At 45.2% G+C, this 20,135-nt stretch overlaps 2 protein-coding genes across 4 annotated transcripts in view; one reads left to right on the top strand and one right to left on the bottom strand.

The window, feature by feature from the left end:
* Positions 1-20,135, bottom strand: part of MTG1 (mitochondrial ribosome associated GTPase 1) — a 374,570-nt gene that overhangs the window by 45,474 nt on the left and 308,961 nt on the right. For all 3 annotated transcript variants that reach the window (XM_077250762.1, XM_077250761.1, XM_077250760.1), the window contains one exon: positions 7,956-8,068. In XM_077250762.1, the coding sequence (XP_077106877.1) occupies positions 7,956-8,068 (113 nt within the window). The remainder of the gene's footprint in view (positions 1-7,955; positions 8,069-20,135) is intronic.
* LOC143764792 (uncharacterized) overlaps positions 1-20,135 on the top strand; it is a 207,630-nt gene that overhangs the window by 176,055 nt on the left and 11,440 nt on the right. The window lies entirely within an intron of this gene.

Raw genomic sequence — 20,135 nt, 5'->3', positions numbered from 1 at the left:
CCGATAGATGCCATTGCGCAAGCGCCACTGCCATTTTGCTGGGGGAAAAAAATTGTGGCTGCAACAAAATGGCATCGGTGTCTGCACAGACATAGATTCTACTGTGCAGGTGCCATTTGGTTTGATGAAAAAAAATTTGGCTGCAGCTAAATGACAAGAGAGATGCTACTATTTAGGAGCCGCCATTTTGCTGGATGTACATTTTTATCTAAGTCCACAATATAATATGCATTATGTAAAACAGGAAGCAGGGCACTGAAGGATCAGTGACCTGTCATAAGCCCATAAGGATTCATATGTAAGACCTTATCCACAGGTCGCTACAGAGAACAAGAATCTCATTAACTGAAAACTGCAAATACAGATTAAACAACAACCAATGTATCAGAGAAACTCACGCGAGTCTCTTGCATCAATCGCCAGCACTCGGATCGGAGATGGCAGCTGCACGTATTTCTATGCAGACGCACACTCCGGTCCTGAGTGCCGGCGGCAGTGCAGGGTATTTATGCGCGAGTTTCTCGCATCACACTCACAAGTGTGACCCCGACCTAACAATGCTAACCTGACAGTGTCTGTAGTTTACTTATCAAAATCCTGATGACAGTTTCGCATTAAAGGGAATATGTCAGCAGGTGCACAGAAACCTAAACAAAGTGTCGGGTCGCCGCCGTTATACTGATTACAATGATACCCTAGTTGATGAAATCCGTCTTGTGGTGGTTGTTCAATCTTTATATTCAGTTTGCAGTTAATGATATGCTCGTGCCCTAATGCGGGTCTGGAGGGGGTTCTGCTTGCGGTCCTCCAATTAGATATTCATAATGCAGACTGCTGACTGGTCACTGCTCCCACAGTGACCTGCCCCCTAGTTTGCATAATGAAAATTTGTATATACCGTGGCACCTGCTCTGCAGCAAAATCACATGTTTTGAGTGCCAATATGTGAGCACCACGCCGGAGTCCTGCTCTGACAGGCATGGTCTCCGGCATGTCACTTCACTCATCCATGCTGCAGTGAGTTCGTCTCTTCCCCATGCTCTGCATGCTTCCAGCCGATCCTCTAGCCACGTCCTCAGGGCACGTGCATGTGCACTCCTGCCCTCTTAAAGAGTCAGAGCATGAACTTGCTATTTCCTCCCCAGCCAATAGCGGGGGGGGGGGGGGGGGGGACATTATGTATACATTGCTTTCTCTCCAGTTGGGACGTGCCTGAGCAACCTTCCTGTTTTGCAGTCTAAGTTGTGTAAGTATGCATACCTGTCCCTGCTGCACTCTAGGGCAAACTGTCTGCTGCATTCTAAGTCAAACTCTGCCAGCTGCTCCCTCCAGTCTGTTCTCTGGGCTGGGTCCAGCTGCTGTGCGTCCGTTGGTCTGTCCTGGAGTTCATTGGGAGCCAAGTCTAACCTCACCATCAGAAGCTCTAGTGAACAGTCAGGTGTTCGCTTAATCACGCCCCTCCAGGCTCTCCACGGTCCATGGCACAGTGGTTCCACAAACCACATCCCTGACAGTTTGCCCAGGCCATGGATCCTGCTGGACCCCGGATCCTGCCTGTTCGGACCATGTACCAGGAGCTTTGCTGACGGAAAGATGCACAGGAAGAGCTGACCATACAGTTGCAGTCCTTAACCACCAAGTTGGAGACCTTAAACATCCCTTCAGAGTTCCAGCATGTTCAAGCAGCCATGTCTTCTCCAGAGACTTCCCAGACAGTCTGCTTGGTTCAAGATCTAGTTCCCTGACCTGTAGCTCCACCACATTTTGACGGCAAACTGAAAGGGAATCTGTCACCCCCAAAATCGAAGGTGAGCTAAGCCTACCAGCATCAGGGGCTTATCTACAGCATTCTGTATTGCTGTAGATAAGCCGCCGATGTATCCTGAAAGATGAGAAAAAGAGGTTAGATTATACTCACCCAGGGGCGGTCCCGGTTCTGTTCTGGTCCGATGGGCGTCGTGGTCTGGTCCGGGGCCTCCCATCTTCTTACGATGACGTCCTCTTCTTGTCTGTTGAGGGCAGAGCAAAGTACTGCAGTGCGCAGGCACCGGGAAAGGTCAGAGAGGCCTGGCGCCTGCGCACTGCAGTACTTTGCTCTGCCCTCAACAGGGCAGACAAAGTACACCTGCGCCGGAGCATAAAGACAAGAGAACGTCATCGTAAGAAGATGGGAGGCCCCGGAACCGGACCGCTACGCCCATCGGACCGGAACGCTACGCCCATCGGACCAGAACAGAACCGGGACCGTCCCTGGGTGAGAATAATCTAACTTCTTTTTCTCATCTTTCAGGATACATCGGGGGCTTATCTACAGCATTACAGAATGCTGTAGATAAGCCCCTGATGCCGGTGGGCTTAGCTCACCTTTGATTTTGGGGGTGACAGGTTCCCTTGAAGCTCTGCTGCGGGTTCGTCAATCAGTGCCAGTTACACTTTGAACTCCTTTCTCATCACTTCACGTCAGATCGAACAAAGGTGGCATTTCTTATGTCACATCTTGGAGGTGAGGCCCTGGCGTGGTTGAATCCATTATGGGAGAAAGAGGACTGTATCATCTCCAATTTGTCTGTATTTTTGGAAGCCTTTCGCAAAGTATTCGATGAACCCGGGCGAATAACCTCTGCAGCTTCCGCTCTTCTTTGCTTCCGCCAGTCCAACTCGTCTGTGGGACAACATGTGGTACGCTTCCGTACTCTGGTGTCCGAGCTCGGTTGGAATAATGAAGCATTGGTGGCAACATTCTGGGACGGTCTCTCTAGAAACATAAGAGATGAGCTAGCTGGTCGAGACTTTCAAATTACCTTCAATGACCTGGTCTCCCTCGCCATCCGTATAGACCTTTGTTTCCGTGAGCGTGCCTGTGAGATGGCACGTAAAAGAAGACTGCAGCACCTGGCTTCTTTTTAAAGGCTGCTTGTTCCTTCGCCCTCCCTTGTCGAGGACTCAACTGAACCCATCCAGATCGACCATCTTGCCTTTGTTAGACAGCGACTGAGGGATCAACACGCTGAAGGCCAGAGCCAGTATTGTGGAGATATGGGCAAGTTCATTCGAGTCTGTCCGGTAAACCTGGAGAAGCTCTGGCATCTAGGGTCGGTAGGAGAGGCCTCCCTAGAAGGAAAAGACACTCACTATCCCGGACCCTTACTGTGGCCATGACAACCGGTGAATTCCAGTTTGTCAAGTTGGCGTATTTGGATTCCGAGGCAGCCGGAAATTTTATCCTCCAGGCAGTAGTGGATCGGTTTCAAATCCCAATTTACCCACTCAAGAACCCTCTGGCAACAACATCTGTCGATGGGAGAACTCTTTGGGAGACAGTTCGTCTGGCTACTGAGCCACTTGAGGTCTGTATTGGGATGCTTCATACTGAGAGTATTGTCTTCTATGTTCTTTCCCATGTCTCATGCCTTTCTCTTAGGCCTACCATGGCTACAACAGCATGAACCTGTATTGAACTGGAGAACTGGAGAGGTGCTCCGCTGGGGACATTCCGGTCATGAGAAGTGTCTGGCTCCAGTATCTCTGGCTAAGGCCCCGTCTTGTCTGGCATCGCTGATCGGTTTGACTTCTGTCTATTGGTCCTTTGCCGATGATTTTGACAAGAAAGAAGCAAAGACTTTGCCGCCCCACAGGCTGTATGACTGCCCTATCGACTTGATTCCTGGATCTACACCCCCTAGAGGCCGAATTTACCCTCTGTCCCCAGATGAGACTCAAGCTATGTCGGACTACATTCAGGAGAATTTGGCCAGGGGGTTCATTCAGAAATCCTTCTCTCCTGCTGGGGCCGGGTTTTTCTTCGTTAAGAAGAAGGATGGATCACTCCGACCCTGTATTGACTATCGAGGTCTCAACCAGATCACGGTGAAAAATAAATACCCTATCCTATTGATTCTTGAGTTGTTCGACGGAGGTGCCAGGATTTTCACCAAATTAGACTTAAGAGGCACCTAAAATCTAATCCGCATTCACCGGGGAGACGAATGGAAGACCGCTTTCAACACCAGGGACGGACATTATGAATACAGAGTGATGCACCTCAGTCTCACTAATGCATAGGCAATTTTTCAAGAATTAGTAAACGACATCTTCCGGAACCTGCTTTACTCCTGCGTTGTTGTGTATCTGGACAGACGAGCAGTTTGGCAGGTTCTTCAGTGTCTGAGGGTGAATCGTCTCTACGCCAAGTATGAGAAATGCGTTTTTCGAACAGTCCACTCTTCCCTTCTTGTTTTACATTATCTCGGATACCGGACTCAGGATGGATCCTGAGAAAGTTTCTTCCATCCGTAAATGGCCACTGCCCTTGGGAGTCAAAGCAATTCAGCGATTCCTTGGCTTTGCCAATTATTGGCAATTCATTCCTCAATTCTCCACTCTGACCGCTCCCATCTCTGGTATGACCCGAAAGGGTGCCAATCCGAAGAACTGATCCTCCGAGGCTGAAGAGGCCTTCCGCTCTCTTAAATGGTCCTTCTCCGCTGCTTCCGTTCTGCATCGCCCAGATTTAACAAACAGTTCTTTTTAGAGGTGGACGCGTCCTCATTAGGGGCTGGAGCTGTGCTCACCCAGAAGTCATCCTCTGGTCATTGCATGTCCTGCGGTTTCTTCTCTAAGATGGCTCTGGAGGAGTGGCGATACCTGCTGGAGGGCGCAGTCTATCCAGTGGTCATCTACATAAGAACCTGGTGTATCTTCAGTCCGCCCAGAGACTTAATCCATGCCAAGCTAGGTGGTCTTTGTTTTTTGTCTGCTTTAAATTTTCTTTTATATTTCAGGTCTGGTGACAAGAATATCAGAGCCGATGCCTTCTCTCGCTCTCTTCTGTCTGAGGATCAAGAGGAGGATCCACAATATATCATTGAACCGTCCAAGATGGTCACTGTCGCTTCAGTCAGTCTGTCATGAATTGCCCCATAGAAGACACTTGTGGCTGAATCCGAGAAGGAGCAAGTTTTGTCTTGGGGCCACTTGTCCAAGGTGACTGGTCACGCGGGACAACGGAAGACTCTACAGTTGATTTCTCGCCATTACTGGTGGCTGTCCATGAGGAGAGAGATCTATGCTTACATGGCTGCCTGTCCGATTGGTGCCCGCAATAAAGTCCACAGATGACCTCCTGCCGTTTCTCTCCTGCCGCTATCCGTACCATCTGGTATATGGCAGCACAGCTATGTGGACTTCTTTACGGGTTTGCCAGTATCCGATAGTTGCACCATCATCTGGATAGTCGTGGATTGCTTCTCCAAAATGGCGCACTTTACCCTGTTGTCTGCTCTTCCGTCCGCTCCTGAACTGGCTGACAGCTTCAAACATTTTCAGCTTGCACAGATTTCCTTGTCACATTGTGTCCGATCGAGGTTCTCAGTTCACTTCCAGATTCTGGCGAGCTCTCTGTAAACATCTGGATATCACCTTGGATTTCTCATTGGCCTATCATCCCCAGTCCAAAGAGCAAGAGGAGCATGTCAACCAGGTCCTGGGCAATTACCTGCGACACTTAGTAAGTGCCCACCATAATGATTGGGTGAAATTACTTCCTTGGGCCGAGTTCTCATACAACAATCACTTTGGTGATGCCTCGGGAGAATCTCTGTTCTACATTGTGTTCGGTTGGCAACCCGAGGTTCCCCTCCCGGTGACTGTTCCTTCTGATGTCACTGCGGCATATGTATTTTCCAAAGATTTTGTGTAGTTGTGGGAGGACACTAAAGCCACTTTAGAAGGGTCCTCCTCCCTTATGAAGAGACATGCAGACAAAAGGCATTTGTATCCTCCGTTCTTCCGTCCTGGTGACAAGGTATGGCTCTCTTCCAGGTACGTCCAGCTGAAGGTTCCTTCTTACAAGTTGGGTCCTCGTTTTATCAGGCCTTTCAAGGTGTTGTAGCGGATCTGTAAGGTCTCCTATAAATTGAAGCTGCCTCCTTTATGGATTCCATATTCCTTCCACATATCTCTACTAAAGCCGGTCATCCTTGAGGCCATTCTTCAAGGATCCCAGTACCACGCACATGCCAACATCCTCTAATGATGTTTTTGAGGTGGAGAACATTTGGCCATGAATAAGGTGAGAGGCAAGAGCTTCTTCCTCGTTGATTAGAAGGGATTTGGTCCCGAAGAGAGATCCTCGGAGGAAGGGACGCTAAAGGGAGGAAGGGTATTGTTAGCACCGTGCCGATGTCGTGCTCTGACAGGTAGGGTCTCTGGCATGTCACTTCACTCACCTGTGCTGCTGTCACTTCTTCCCTTTCCCATGCTCTGCATGCTTCCAGCCAGTCCTCTAGCTATGTTCTTAGGGCACGAGCTTGTGCACTCCTGCCCTCTTAAAGGGTCAGCGCATGCACTTGCTATTTCCACCCTAGCCAATAGGTGTGCGACATTATGTATATATCGCTTCCTCCCCACTGGGGAGGTGGATGAGCAACCTTCCTGTTTTGCAGTCTTAGGCTTGTTTCACACTAACGTTTTGCTGAGCTGCGGACTTCCTCCGTGAAGCCCCTCCCACGGCCGCACCTCCGCCGCTCAGCTCCACCTACATCCGCATGCGGCCTGCGTACCTATCTTTAACTTTAGGTACGCAGGTCGTGCGGATGTAAGCAGATGCCTCCACAGGCGTCGTTTTGGCGATGCAGCGACCCACGTCGAACGCAGCTGGTTGTAATTTATTTTTTCTCTGCATCGTCAAAACTACGCATGCGGAGGCATCCGCACGACCTGGGTACCTAATGTAAAAGATAGGTACGCAGGCCGTATGCGGACGTAGGCGGAGCTGAGCGGCGGTGGTGCGGCCATGGGCGAGGCTTCACGGAGGAAGTCCGCAGCTCAGCAAAACGCTAGTGTGAAACTAGCCTTAATTGTGTAAAGTTGCCTACCTGTCCCTGCTGCAATCCGGTGCAAATCCTGCCTGCTGCACTCTGGTGCAGATCCTGCCTGCTGCACTCTGGTGCGAACTCTGCCAGCTGCTCCCTCCAGTCTGTCCTCTGGGTCCAGCTGCTGCGCGTCCGTTGGTCTGTCTTGGAGTGGCACCTGGCATTCATTGGGAGCCAAGTCTAACCTCACCATCAGAGGCTCTAGTGAACAGTCAGGTGTTCGCTTAGGCATGCCCCTACAGGCTTTCCATGGTCTGTGGCTCAGTGGCTTCACAAACCACGTCCGTGACACAATAATACATTTTTTTCCAGGTTATTCAGCTAGAGGGAAAAAAAATTAATTTGAAAATAGCGCTCGCCGAGCCTGCGCAGTAGCTGCTATCGGTGTCTGCTGCTGGTCCAATAGCTGCTACTGCACATGAGCTGCTGGAGAAGTAGAAAAACATTCTCCCTCCAAGATGGCGCTGCCGATGCATGTGCAGTAGCAGGTATAGAATCACAGCAGCAGACATTGCTAGCAGCTACTGCACAGGCGCCATTTTCAAATTGTTTTTTTTTCTAGCTGAATAACCTGAAAAAAAAATCCCTGCAGAAGGGTTTTGCTTTTTTAAAATATATACAGATATTCATTATGCAAACTAGGGGGCAGGTGACTGAGGGATCAGTGACCAGTCAGCAGTCTGCATTATGAATATCTAATCAGAGCACCATATACCCCAGCCCTTAGGGGACGAGAATCTCTTGACACAAAACTGAAAATAAAGATTAAAAATCAGGCACAAGATGGATTTCATCAACCAAGGTATCATGTTAATCAGTATATCGGCGCCGACCTGACACTGTAGGTTACTGTGCACAATCCTGCTGACAAGTTCCCTTAAAATGACAGAAAATTACAGTATGTACTGTATATAAAAACGGATGTTAAAAACGTATTGCATACACATGTTACATGGATGCTAGGTGAGAAAAATCACATTATACTCATGAAATTCGTCCTACTTTTCTGGATCAACATGGGACCGATTTTTTTATACACTAGTGTGACTTCAGCCCAACAAATGTTGTATGTTGAATACCTACCAATGCCAGTTATGGCTTTCACCCTCTGTGTCTTTCCTAGCTTAAGAGCAATCTTTTTCAGCAGAGTCTCGATATTTGAGCAGGGTCCATCAAGCTCATATTGTTCCACATATCTGCGAAAGTAATAATATTCACAAATTACATCAACAATTGCAACAACTCAATTGCAAATTTAAACTCTTTCAAAGGCCAAAAACAACACAAATGAGATTACATGTGAATTATTCCAAACAAACATCAAACTTCAAAAACACCAATAATATCATTCAAATGCATCAAAAAGATCATTAAGAACTTATTTTTATTCATAAATGATAACAAAACAAATACAAATGGAAGTGAGATTCAAAGTATGAAAGGTCAATTAGCACAATACAGAAATACACCTTCACATCCAAATAGAATTTCTCTGTTATTATCTTTTACTTTTTACCAATGTGTATACGTGAAACATCTAATATGGTGTCTTACCATGGACTCTGGTAAGAGGCCATCAGTATGAATATGCGCACTGAAACCCGGACACTCGATTGCACCACCGAAGGCATCTGTTGCGGTGCGTGAAGGTCTGTGAAATCACAGAGAATTTCTACAGGATATGAGTGTATGGTTTTGAAGGCAAGAAATGGTTCAATGTCAACGAAACAGGTTCCAGTTCACATGCGCTACCCAGATGGTGTGCATCAGACAATTTATGGCCACTTTATGCAATCCAGCAAGACCGGACATGCATAATTGCATGTCTCAAAAAAAACTTATGCAAAACGCACATTCGGCCATTTGTCGGGATTAGCACTTGCACTTTATTATGAATAAGCATGTTAATTTTCTATGAAACTGTGGAAAAGTTCATTAGTGAAGCTGACATGCATTGTTGGGTATACTTTATTTCAGCTTTGCATATAGACATTATGTGAACTCACGTAGGTGCACTCATAATCATGCTGTTTGTGTGTTCGCATAAGTAAACTTAATGCTAAATGACATAGCAAGCTTTAGCTTTATACATGAAGGTTCCACTCTAGACAATGACCATTAGAAATTATACAAATCCATAAAAATAGAAAAATTTCAGTTTTATTAAAATTCCACTAAAATCTTACATGCATAGGGTAAAAAACTGACCCGTTTCTGATATACTTGCAACCTTGGTTATGGTTTAGTAACTGGAACGGAATACCTGTTTAAAACGCGACCCCCCCAAGAATAGACACACACAGTGCTCAGCATAAATGAGTACACTTCCTAAGAAAAGTGAGATTTTAATCAAAAGCTTACTGAATACAATAATCATTTCCAAATTTTTAAGACGACAGTTTCATATAACATTTTTTGACCCATAACATGAAAGTATGGTTAATAGTATTATATGTCAAGGATGACACCGGGGACGCAACTCCACTGCCTCCAATGATCAGGACAATTACACAGCTCATAGAAATTATAATCACTGCTTTTGGTATAAATAATATTACCACAAGTCAAATAATTAACAGTTGGTGCAGTAGATTCTAAGAAAATCAACAGACTCGGCATTCATGATCTGCATGTTTTGAGTCTGTGTATTAAAATAATTAATTGAAAGGGGTGTGTGTTAAAAATAATAGCAGTGTGGAGTTTAATTAGTGAGGTCAATCATTGTATGAAGAAACAGGTGTGAATCAGTTGGCCCTTATTTCAGGGTGAAGCTGGGACATGTTGTACAAGGATATCTCCTTGAAAGCCCGAGAAATAAAGGTAACGTATTTTTGGACTATAAGACACACGTTTTTCCTCCCAAAATGTGGAGGAAAATGGGGGACGCATCTTAAAGTCTGGATGTATGGGGTCTGGCTGTGGTGGGGCAGTCGGGGACTGCTTTCGGCAGAGCATCGGGTCACAGGAGGTTGGAGCCGGCGACTCCGGCTAACTCCTGTGCCTGCTGCTAAAGAGAAATAAATATGCACTGCATTCCACGCCCATGGGCATGGAAGGCAATGTATATTCATTTTTCTGGCATCCTGGTATAAATGGCCCATCCTGTTCCTAGTATGATTGGTCCAATCCTTTTAGTTTTATAATTGGCCCCATCCCGTTCCTGGTATCCATGGCCCCATCAGGAAAGCATTAAGCAGCTGCTGGCACCGGAGCAGGACGCTGCGAGGGAACGCCGTGTAGGTGAGTATAATGTTTTTTTTTTTATCTTTCCTGATGGGGCCATGGATACCAGGAACATGATGGGGCCAATTATAAAAGAAAAAGGATGGGACCAATCATACCAGGAACAGTATGGGGCCAATTATAAAGGAAAAAGGATCGAGCCAATTATAAAAGAAAAAGGATCGGGCCACTCACACAATGACTGGGACGAGGTCGTGTATACCAGGACCGGAATGGTGCCAATCATGTCAGCATAAGCCTGAGGGGGCCATGCACACCAGGATAGGGATGAGGGGGCCATGCATACCAGGTTAGGGATGAGGGGACCATATATACCAGGATAGGGGATATTACAGTACAGAATTGACCACTTTTTTTGCTTCAATTCTTTTCCGTAATTTCCTCCTCTAAAACCTGGGTGCGTCTTATGGTCAGGTGCATCTTATAATAATAATGAAAAATAAGGTAGTTTCTGACATTGCACAGAAGAACAGCATACTTTGATTAAAAAGTTGATTGGAGAGGGTAAAACTTATAGTAGTGAAGACAGTGACAGGCTGTTCAGCTAAAATGATCTCCAATGTTTTAAAATGGAAAGCAAAATGAGAGAGACAATGGAATAAAATGGTAGACCACCATTCGAATGGTTGGAAGACTATCCAGAATGGCAAAGGCTCAGCCAATGAACATCTCCAGGATGATCAGAGTCTCAAGTTACCTGTGAGTACTGTGACAGTTGGAAGATGCCTGTGTGAAGCTAAACATCACATGAAAATTAAGGACAGCGCCTCATAAGTTGGTGAATATATATCACATTTATTCTGCCTTCTGTTGCAACATCTCGATCCAAAATGATCTTTATCAAGCACAATACACATTGCAATAACCCCCTTAAATAGTGTATACAACACCTATCATTAGCAACCACCTATCATAGACATACAAAGACAAATACATAACTAAACCATAATTAACAAGTTTAAAAACACCCCAACTGACTAGGAATCAAAGATTACCTTGATACCATCAAAACCGCCCCCTCCGATTGTTCATCCACACATTATAAATAAACATTAGTGTCCAGAATATCCAGAGTATACTAATAACAAAAACAAAGTTCCAGCCAATCATGATATAGCACTTTCGTTGTCTTGGTGATCCTTAGTCCTAGTCGTCGTACAAACCCGCTCAAAACTTCTCCAAGCCAATCAGCGGGTGTCTCATACTGCCCATCCCCAGCATCTCTGTCCGGTTGGTTACAAGACCGCTTTCTTTATCTAGCCACTGCGCATGCCCCAGCATCCTTCTTCAACTGGTTACTAAGGAGCTCCACAAAGCAAGCAACTCCAGACTTCGTATAAGCTAATTAAACATTGGTACAACGTAAATTGTGTACGTAATAAGCGTAACTCAGCGGGATTAACACTATACAAAATGTATAACCTCTATTCCTCTAAAAGGGAACTTATTTGGATTCACTACAATTTAATTTTTCATGAACCTTACATAAATTTCATATTATCAAAATCTATTAAACAATATTCATCTCATAATATACATACATAAAGTTACAGTTTAACAGCAATGGATATAATTAAGTGAAACAGTAGTCCCATCCAGGTTCACACGATCCACCCATAATACATAATATGTGTTAAGAGCCAGAGCACAATGGGTAATCCATGCAAATGTAAAACCTTAAATATTAATCAAAAATTAAAAAAAATCATTATATTAAACCCCATAGCAGCAATTAAAAGGCCCTCATCCTGCAAGGATATCCAGTGTGCTCTCACTGATGTAATATGTCCCATAAACATAGTATAGCACAAAGTATCTCAATAATATGCAACTACCCATTGTGATGCTGTAAGAATCAGGCTGCACTCAATACTGTGATGCTGTAAGAATCAGGCTGCACTCAGAAGTCACCCGAGTGCAGTCCAATTTGAGTGAGTAGATTCAAACAGGGAAAACTTAGAGTGGACCCACTGGACCGTGACGACGAACCCCTCTCGGACGAGCTGACCAGGTGGACCGCCCCCTATACAGGGAGCGTTAGGGGCAGGCCCGTGAGGGACTATCGCCACGGAAGCTGGAGGGTCGACAGAGATCAGACGGGTAAACTGCAGGAATACAGGGACCAAAGGAAACAGCGAAGGGACAGAAGGAATGGCAAGGAACTACGGAGACGAGGGAGGAGAAGGCAATGCTACAGAGACACGGAGGCTGACGAGGCAAAATGGAGACACAGAGGCTGACGGGAGCAAGGAAATGGTATAGGAGCCGGGCAGGTTCCGAAGAGAAACAGAAACTGAAGGAACAAAGCAAGAACACAGGAAAAACAGGCAGGTACTGCAGAGAGAGGGGGAGTCCCAAGGTCAGAGAGCTAGGAACGCACAGAGACCACAGGTGACCAGAAGCATTTGCAAACACAAATGATCATCAGGCACAGAGGAGCAGCAGGAAGCAGCTTATATACCAGCGTGGGAGCTACTTCCGGGTTACAGTCCTCCATGATGACGGAGAGGACAGGAAGGAGTGCCAACAGAGGAATCAGATGTGCGCACGCGCAGAGCTGAATGCGCCGGGCGCGCGCACCCGGCGAGCTGCAGAAGCCGGGGCGAGCGCTGCATGACACCCATAAATAGTACACAAATTACATATAGAATAATTATCATAGAACAAAATATTATCTAATTATCAATATCATTATTGTTTAAAAAAATCACATCTCCATAGGAAATAAAGAGATAAGGATCAAATAAAGACATCAGTATTAACCCTTTAATGACCGCCGATACGCCTTTTAACGGGGGTAGTTAATGGTACTTAAACCACAGCACCGTTAATTAAAAAAGTGTATAGCGCTCCCCCAGAGTCGGATTTTATCGGGGTTTCGGCTTCCGGGGGTAGCCGAGACCCCAGAGAACATGATTCGGGTTGTTTTTTACCGACCCCGGGGTTGCGATCACCATTATTTACCGTATAATGGCAACTGCAAAAAAAAAGGCTGATTTGCTATTTAATTTCTCTCTCCTCCAATGTGATCGCACATCAGAGGAGAGAAATAGGGTCCCCCGATCCCCTCCCGATACATACTGGTGTCCCTGGTTCCTCCTGCTTCCCCACACGGCTGCTGGGCTCTTCTTCTAGTAAGAAAATGGCGGGCGTATTGACAGTGCGCCCGCCAAGATCTGCTGGCCGGCACCTGGCAATAATAGGAGATTTTTTCCTATTGGTTCATTTTGATCACTGTGATAGACCCTGTCACAGTGATCAAAAGAAAAAAAAAATTGTAAATGAACCCCCCTTTATCACCCTCTTAGATAGGAAAAAAATGATGAAATAAAATATATATATTTATTTCCATTTTTCCATTAGGGTTAGAGATGGGCTAAAGTGAGTTGGGCTAAAGTTAGGGTTGGGGCTAAAGTTAGGGCTAGAGTTGGGGTTAGGGTTTGGATTACGTTTACGGATGGGTTTAGGTTAGAGTTGGGATTAGGGTTATAGTTAGGGTGTATTGAGCTTAGGGTTATGATTAGGGGTGTGTTGGGGTTAGGCTTGTGGTTAGGGTTATGGTAAGGGTTGGGATTAGGGGTTAGGGTTGTATTCCCTTTCTTTGAGGTCCATGCTGTCAGACTCTACGTCCCCTTCTCCATGCGAGTGGCGGTGGTGTATCGTCCTCCCGGCCCCTCTCATCAGTTCCTGGATCACTTTGCCACCTGGCTTCCACACTTTCTCTCCTGTGACACCCCCACCCTTATCATCGGTGATTTCAACATCCCCATTGCTTCTCCCCTCTCCCCATCGGCTTCTCACCTTTTATCTCTAACCTCCTCTTTCGGCCTCTCGCAGCATACTAACTCTCCAACGCATGAAGATGGAAAATCCCTTGACTTGGTCTTCTCCCGGCTTTGCTCAGTGGACGAGTTCACAAACTCCCCTCTCCTGCTCTCTGACCACAACCTTCTTTCATTCTCTATCAAGAACTGCCATCCCGCTCAGGTCACCCCCACTTTCCACACTTACAGAAACATACAGGCCATTAACACCCAGAAACTTATGAAGAACTTGCAGTCCTCATTGGCTCCAATCTCCTCTATCTCATGTCCTGATTCTGCTCTGAAGCATTACAATGAAACCCTGCAAAGTGCCCTGGATGAAGCTGCACCTCCTATACATAGAACAACTCAGCACAGATGGCGACAACCGTGGCACACGCTGCAAACACGTTTCCTGCAGCGGTGCTCCAGGTGCGCCGAACATCTGTGGAGAAAATCTAATCTACCCGAAGATTTCATCCATTATAAGTTCATGCTAAAAACATACAACTCTGCCCTTCACCTCTCCAAACAAACCTATTTCAACACCCTGATCACCTCACTGTCAAATAACCCTAAACGTCTCTGACACTTTCCAGTCCCTACTCAACCCAAGAGAGCAGGCCCCAACAACGGATCTCTGCGCTGATGATCTGACCAATTACTTCAAAGAAAAAACACATTCGACAGGAAATCATCTCCCAATCTCTTCATACCATGCACTATCCTCCCTCCCCCACTGCATCTAGTTCACACTCTGACTTTGAGCCAGTTACAGAAGAAGAAGTAGTCGAGCTCCTTGCATCTTCTCGCCCGACCACTTGCAGCAGTGACCCCATTCCGTCACATCTCCTGCCGTCCCTTTCCCCGGCTGTCACCTCTCACCTAACAAAAATATTCAACCTTTCTCTCACTTCCGGTATTTTTCTTTCCTCATTTAAGCATGCCATCATACATCCATTACTTAAAAAACCATCCCTCAATCAAAACTGTGCCGCTAATTATAGACCTGTCTCTAATCTTCCCTTCATCTCTAAACTCCTCGAAGGCCTGGTCCACTCCCGTCTTACCCGCTATCTCTCAGATAACTCTCTTCTCGACCCTCTTCAATCTGGCTTCCGCTCTTTACACTCTACTGAAACTGACCTCACTAAAGTCTCCAATGACCTACTAACAGCTAAATCTAATGGTCACTACTCCATGCTAATTCTCTTGGATCTCTCCGCAGCATTCGGTACTGTGGATCATCAGCTCCTCCTCAATATGCTCCACTCCATCGGCCTCAAGGACACCGTTCTCTCCTGGTTCTCCTCCTATCTCTCTGACCGATCCTTCACTGTATGTTTTGCTGGTTCCTCCTCCTCTCACCTTCCCCTTACTGTTGGGGTTCCTCAAGGATCAGTCCTAGGCCCCCTCCTCTTCTCTTTGTATACTGCCCCTATTGGACAAACAATCAGTAGATTCGGGTCCAGTACCATCTCTATGCTGACGACACCCAATTATACACCTCTTCTGTTATCACGCCGACCTTTTTAGAAATCACCAGTGATTGTCTTACCGCTGTCTCTAACATCATGTCCTCCCTCTATCTGAAACTGAACCTGTCAAAAACTGAACTCCTCGTGTTCTCTCCCTCTACTAACCTACCTTTGCCTGACATTGCCATCTCCGTGTGCAGTTCCACCATTACTCCAAAGCAACATGCCCACTGCCTTGGGGTCATCCTTGATTCCGAGCTTTCATTCACCCCCCACATCCGATCACTGGCTCGCTCTTCCTATCTGCATCTCAAAAACATTTCTAGAATTCGCCCTTTTCTTACTTTCGACTCTGCAAAAACTCTTACTGTTTCACTTATTCATTCCCGTCTGGACTATTGTAACTCTCTACTAATCGGCCTCCCTCTTACCAAACTTTCCCCGCTCCAATCTGTCCTGAATGCTGCTGCCAGGATCATATTCCTCACCAACCGTTACACCGATGCCTCTACCCTGTGCCAGTCATTACATTGGCTACCCATCCACTTCAGAATTCAGTACAAAACTACTACCCTCATCCACAAAGCACTCCATGGCTCAGCACCACCCTACATCTCCTCTCTGGTCTCAGTCTACCACCCTACCCGTGCCCTCCACTCCGCTAATGACCTCAGGTTAGCATCCTCAATAATCAGAACCTCCCACTCCCGTCTCCAAGACTACACGTGCTGCACTGATTCTTTGGAATGCACTACCTAGTTTAATACAATTAATCCCCAATCCTCACAGTTTTAAGCGTGCCCTAAAAACTCATTTGTTCAGATTGGCCTACCGCCTCAATGCATTAACCTAACGATCCCTGTGTGGCCTATCATAAAAAAAAAAAAAAAAAACATAATCAGGTTCCTCGTATCATGTTCTCATACACTTTATGCAGTTAATAGCCCTCTGTGTCTGTACTGTTAAATACTTAGGCAGTTAACTGGTTCATGCCGCTTTACATGAACACCCGAGCCTTACACTATGGCTGGTCCAAATAACTAAAGCAAATGTTACCATCCACCTCTCGTGTCTCCCCTTTTCCTCATAGTTTGTAAGCTTGCGAGCTGTGCCCTCATTCCTCCTGGTATCTACTTTGAACTGTGATTTCTGTTATGCTTTAATGTCTATTGTCTGTACAAGTCCCCTCTATAATTTGTAAAGCGCTGCAGAATATGTTGGTGCTATATAAATAAAATTATTATTATTATTATTATTAGGGTTGGAGTTGGAACTGGGGGTTTCCATGCACATCAGGGGCTCTCCAAACGCGACATAGTGTCCGATCTCAATTCTGCGTTGAAAAAGTCAAATAGTGCTCCTTCCCTTCTGAGCGGCCAAACAGTGGTTTACCCCCACATATGGGGTATCGGTGTACTCTTGGCAAATTGGACAACAACTTTTGTGGTCCAATTTCTCCTATGACCCTTGTGAAAATAAAAAACTTGGAGCTAAATTATTTTTGTGGAAAAAAATTATTTTCACGGCTTTGTGTGATAAACTTTAGTAAAACACTTGGGGGGCTCAAACTTCTCACAAGACATCTAGATAACTTCCTTGGGAGGTCTAATTTCCAAAATGGGGTCACTTGTCAGAGTTTTCTACTGTTTAGGCACATCAGAGGCTCTTCAAACACAACATAACGCCCGCACACCATTCACTCAAAGTCTGCATTCGAAAACGGTGCTCCTTCCATTCCTAGCTCTGCCATGCGCCCAAACAGTGGTTCCCCCCACATATGATGTATCAGGGTACTCAGGACAAATTGCAAAACAACTTTTGGGGTCCAACTTCTTATGTTATTGGGAAAATAAAAAAATGCAGGCTAAAAGATTATTTTTGTGGGAATTTTTTATTTTTTTTTTATTTTCACTGCTCTACATTATAAACTTTAGTGAAACAATTGGGGGTTCAAAGTGCTCACATCACATTTAGACAAGTTCCTTTGGAGGTCTAGTTGCCAAAATGGTGTCACTTGTAGGGGTTTCCAGTGTTTAGGCACATCAGGGGCTCTCCAAATGCGACATGGCGTCTGATCTCAACTCTGCGTTGAAAAAGTCAAATCGGGCCCCTTCCCTTCCCAGCTCAGCCGTGCACCCAAACAGTGGCTTACCCACCCCCACATTTGGGGTATAGGCATATTCAGGACAAATTGCACAACAACTTTGGGGGTCTAATTTCTCCTGTTACCCTAGGAAAAATAAAAAATTGGGGGTGAAAAGATCATTTTTGTGGAAAAAGATATGATTTTTTATCTTCATGGCTCTACATTATAAACTTTTGTGAAGCACTTGGGGGTTCAAAGTGCCCACCACACATCTAGATAAGTTCCTTGGGGGGTGGTCTAGTTTCTAGTGATGAGCGAATATACTCGGTACTTGAGATTTCCCGAGCACGCTCGAATGTCCTCCGAGTATTTGTAAGTACTCGGAGATTTAGTTTTCAGTGCCACAGCTGAATGATTTACATCTGTTAGCCAGCATAAGTACATGTGGGGATTCCCTAGCAACCAGGCAACCCCCACATGTACTTATGCTGGCTAACAGATGTAAATCATTCAGCTGTGGCACTGAAAACTAAATCTCCGAGTACTTACAAATACTCGGTGGAAACGCGAGCGTGCTCGGGAAATCTCAAGTACTGAGTATATTCGCTCATCACTACTAGTTTCCAAAATGTCATCACTTGTGGGGAGTTTCCAGTGTTTAGGCACATCAGGGGTTCTCCATACATGACATGGCATCTGATCTCAATTACAGCCATTTCTGCATTGAAAAAGTCAAAGGATGCTTCTTCCCTTCCGAGCTCTGCTGTGCACCCAAACAGTGGTTTACCCCCACATTTGGGGTATCGGCGTATTCAGAAGAAATTGCACAACAAATTTGTGGTTCATTTTCCCTTTTTACGTTTGTGAAAATAAAAAAAAAACTGGTTCTGAATAAAAATGTTTATGAAAAAGTTAAATGTTGATTTTTTCCCTTCCACATTGCTTCAGTTCCTGTGAAGCACGTAAAGGGTTAATTAACTTCTTGAATGTGGTTTTGAGCTCCTTGAGGGGGTGCAGTTTTTAGTATGGTGTCCCTTTTGGGTATATTCTGTCATGTACACCCCTCAAAGGGACTTCAAATGTGATGTGGTCTATAAAAAAAAAAATGGTGTAAAAATCAGAAATCGCTGGTCAACTTTTAACCCTTATAACTTCCTAACAAAAAAAAAAATGATTTCCAAAATTGTGCTGATGTCAAGTAGACATGTGGGAAATGTTCTTTATTAAGAATTTTTTGTGACACACACTACGGTTCCAAAGGTTAGGGTCACCCAGACAATTGTGTTTTCCATGAAAACTCATACTTTTATTAATCAAACGAGTTGCCAAATGAATTGAAAATCTAGTCTACACACTGACAAAGTTCGAAAAAAAGATTTTTATTTGAAATAATTTTCTCATTCAATCTTTGCTTTTGTCAAAGAATGCTCCCTTTGAAGCAATTACAGCATTGCAGACCTTTGGCATTCTAGCAGTTAATTTGTTGAGGTAATCTGGAGATATTTCACCCCATGCTTCCAGAAGCCCCCTTCCAGAAGTCTGGTTTGGATTTAAGCTGCTCCCACTCAATGGGGTTGAGATCTGCTGACTGCGCTGGCCACTGCATTACAGAGAGACTACCAGCTGCCTGCTTCTTCCCTTAATAGTTCTTGCATAATTTGGAGGTGTGCTTTGAGTCATTGTCCTGTTGTTGAAATGGATGAAATTGTCTCCAACCAAGCGCTGTCCACAGGGCATGGCATGGCGTTGCAAAATGGAGTGATAGCCTTATTTATTCAATATCCCTTTTACCTTGTACAACTCTCCCACTTTACCAGCACCAAATCAACCCCAGACCATCACATTACCTCCACCATGCTTGACAGATGGCATCAGGCAGTCTTCCAGCATCTTTTCAGTTGTTCTGCATCTCACAAAGGTTCTTCTGTGTGATCCAAACACCTCAAACTTGGATTCCTCTGTCCATAACACTTTTTTCCAATCTTCCTCTGTCCAATGTCTGTGTTCTTTTGCCCATATTAATCTTTTCCTTTTATTAGCCAGTCTCAGATATGGCTTTTTCTTTGCCACTCTGCCCTGAAGGCCAGCATCACGGAGTCATCTCTTCACTGTAGACATTGACACTGGTGTTTTGCGTGTTCTATTTAATGACGCTGCCAGTTGTGGACCTGTGAGGCGTCGATTTCTCAAACTACAGACTGTAATCTACTTGTCTTGTTGTGCAGCAGGGCCACCCACTTCTCTTTCTACTCTGGTTAGAGCCTGTTTGTGCTCTCCTCTGAAGGGAGTAGTACACACCGTTGTAGGAAATCTTCAGTTTCTTGGCAATTTCTTGCATGGAATAGCCTTCATTTCTAAGAAGAATAGACTGTCGAGTTTCACTTGAAAGTTCTTTTTTTCTGGCCATTTTGAGAGTTTAATGGAACCACCAAATGTAATGCTCCAGATTCTCAACTAGCTTAAAGGAAGGTCAGATTTATAGGTTCTCTAATCAGCCAAACTGTTTTCAGCTGTGCTAACATACACAAGAGTTTTCAAAAGTATTCTAACCATCCTTCTTACACAGTTAGCAAACACAAAGTACCATAAGAACACTGGAATGATGGTTGTTGGAAATGAGCCTCTATACACCTATGAAGATATTGCATTACAA

The sequence above is a fragment of the Ranitomeya variabilis genome, chromosome 4 (genome assembly GCF_051348905.1).
Source record: "Ranitomeya variabilis isolate aRanVar5 chromosome 4, aRanVar5.hap1, whole genome shotgun sequence".
In the NCBI taxonomy this organism is placed as follows: Eukaryota; Metazoa; Chordata; class Amphibia; order Anura; family Dendrobatidae; genus Ranitomeya; species Ranitomeya variabilis.
The sequence above is the reverse complement of the archived record's forward strand: the minus strand, read 5'-3'. Positions and strand labels throughout refer to the sequence as shown.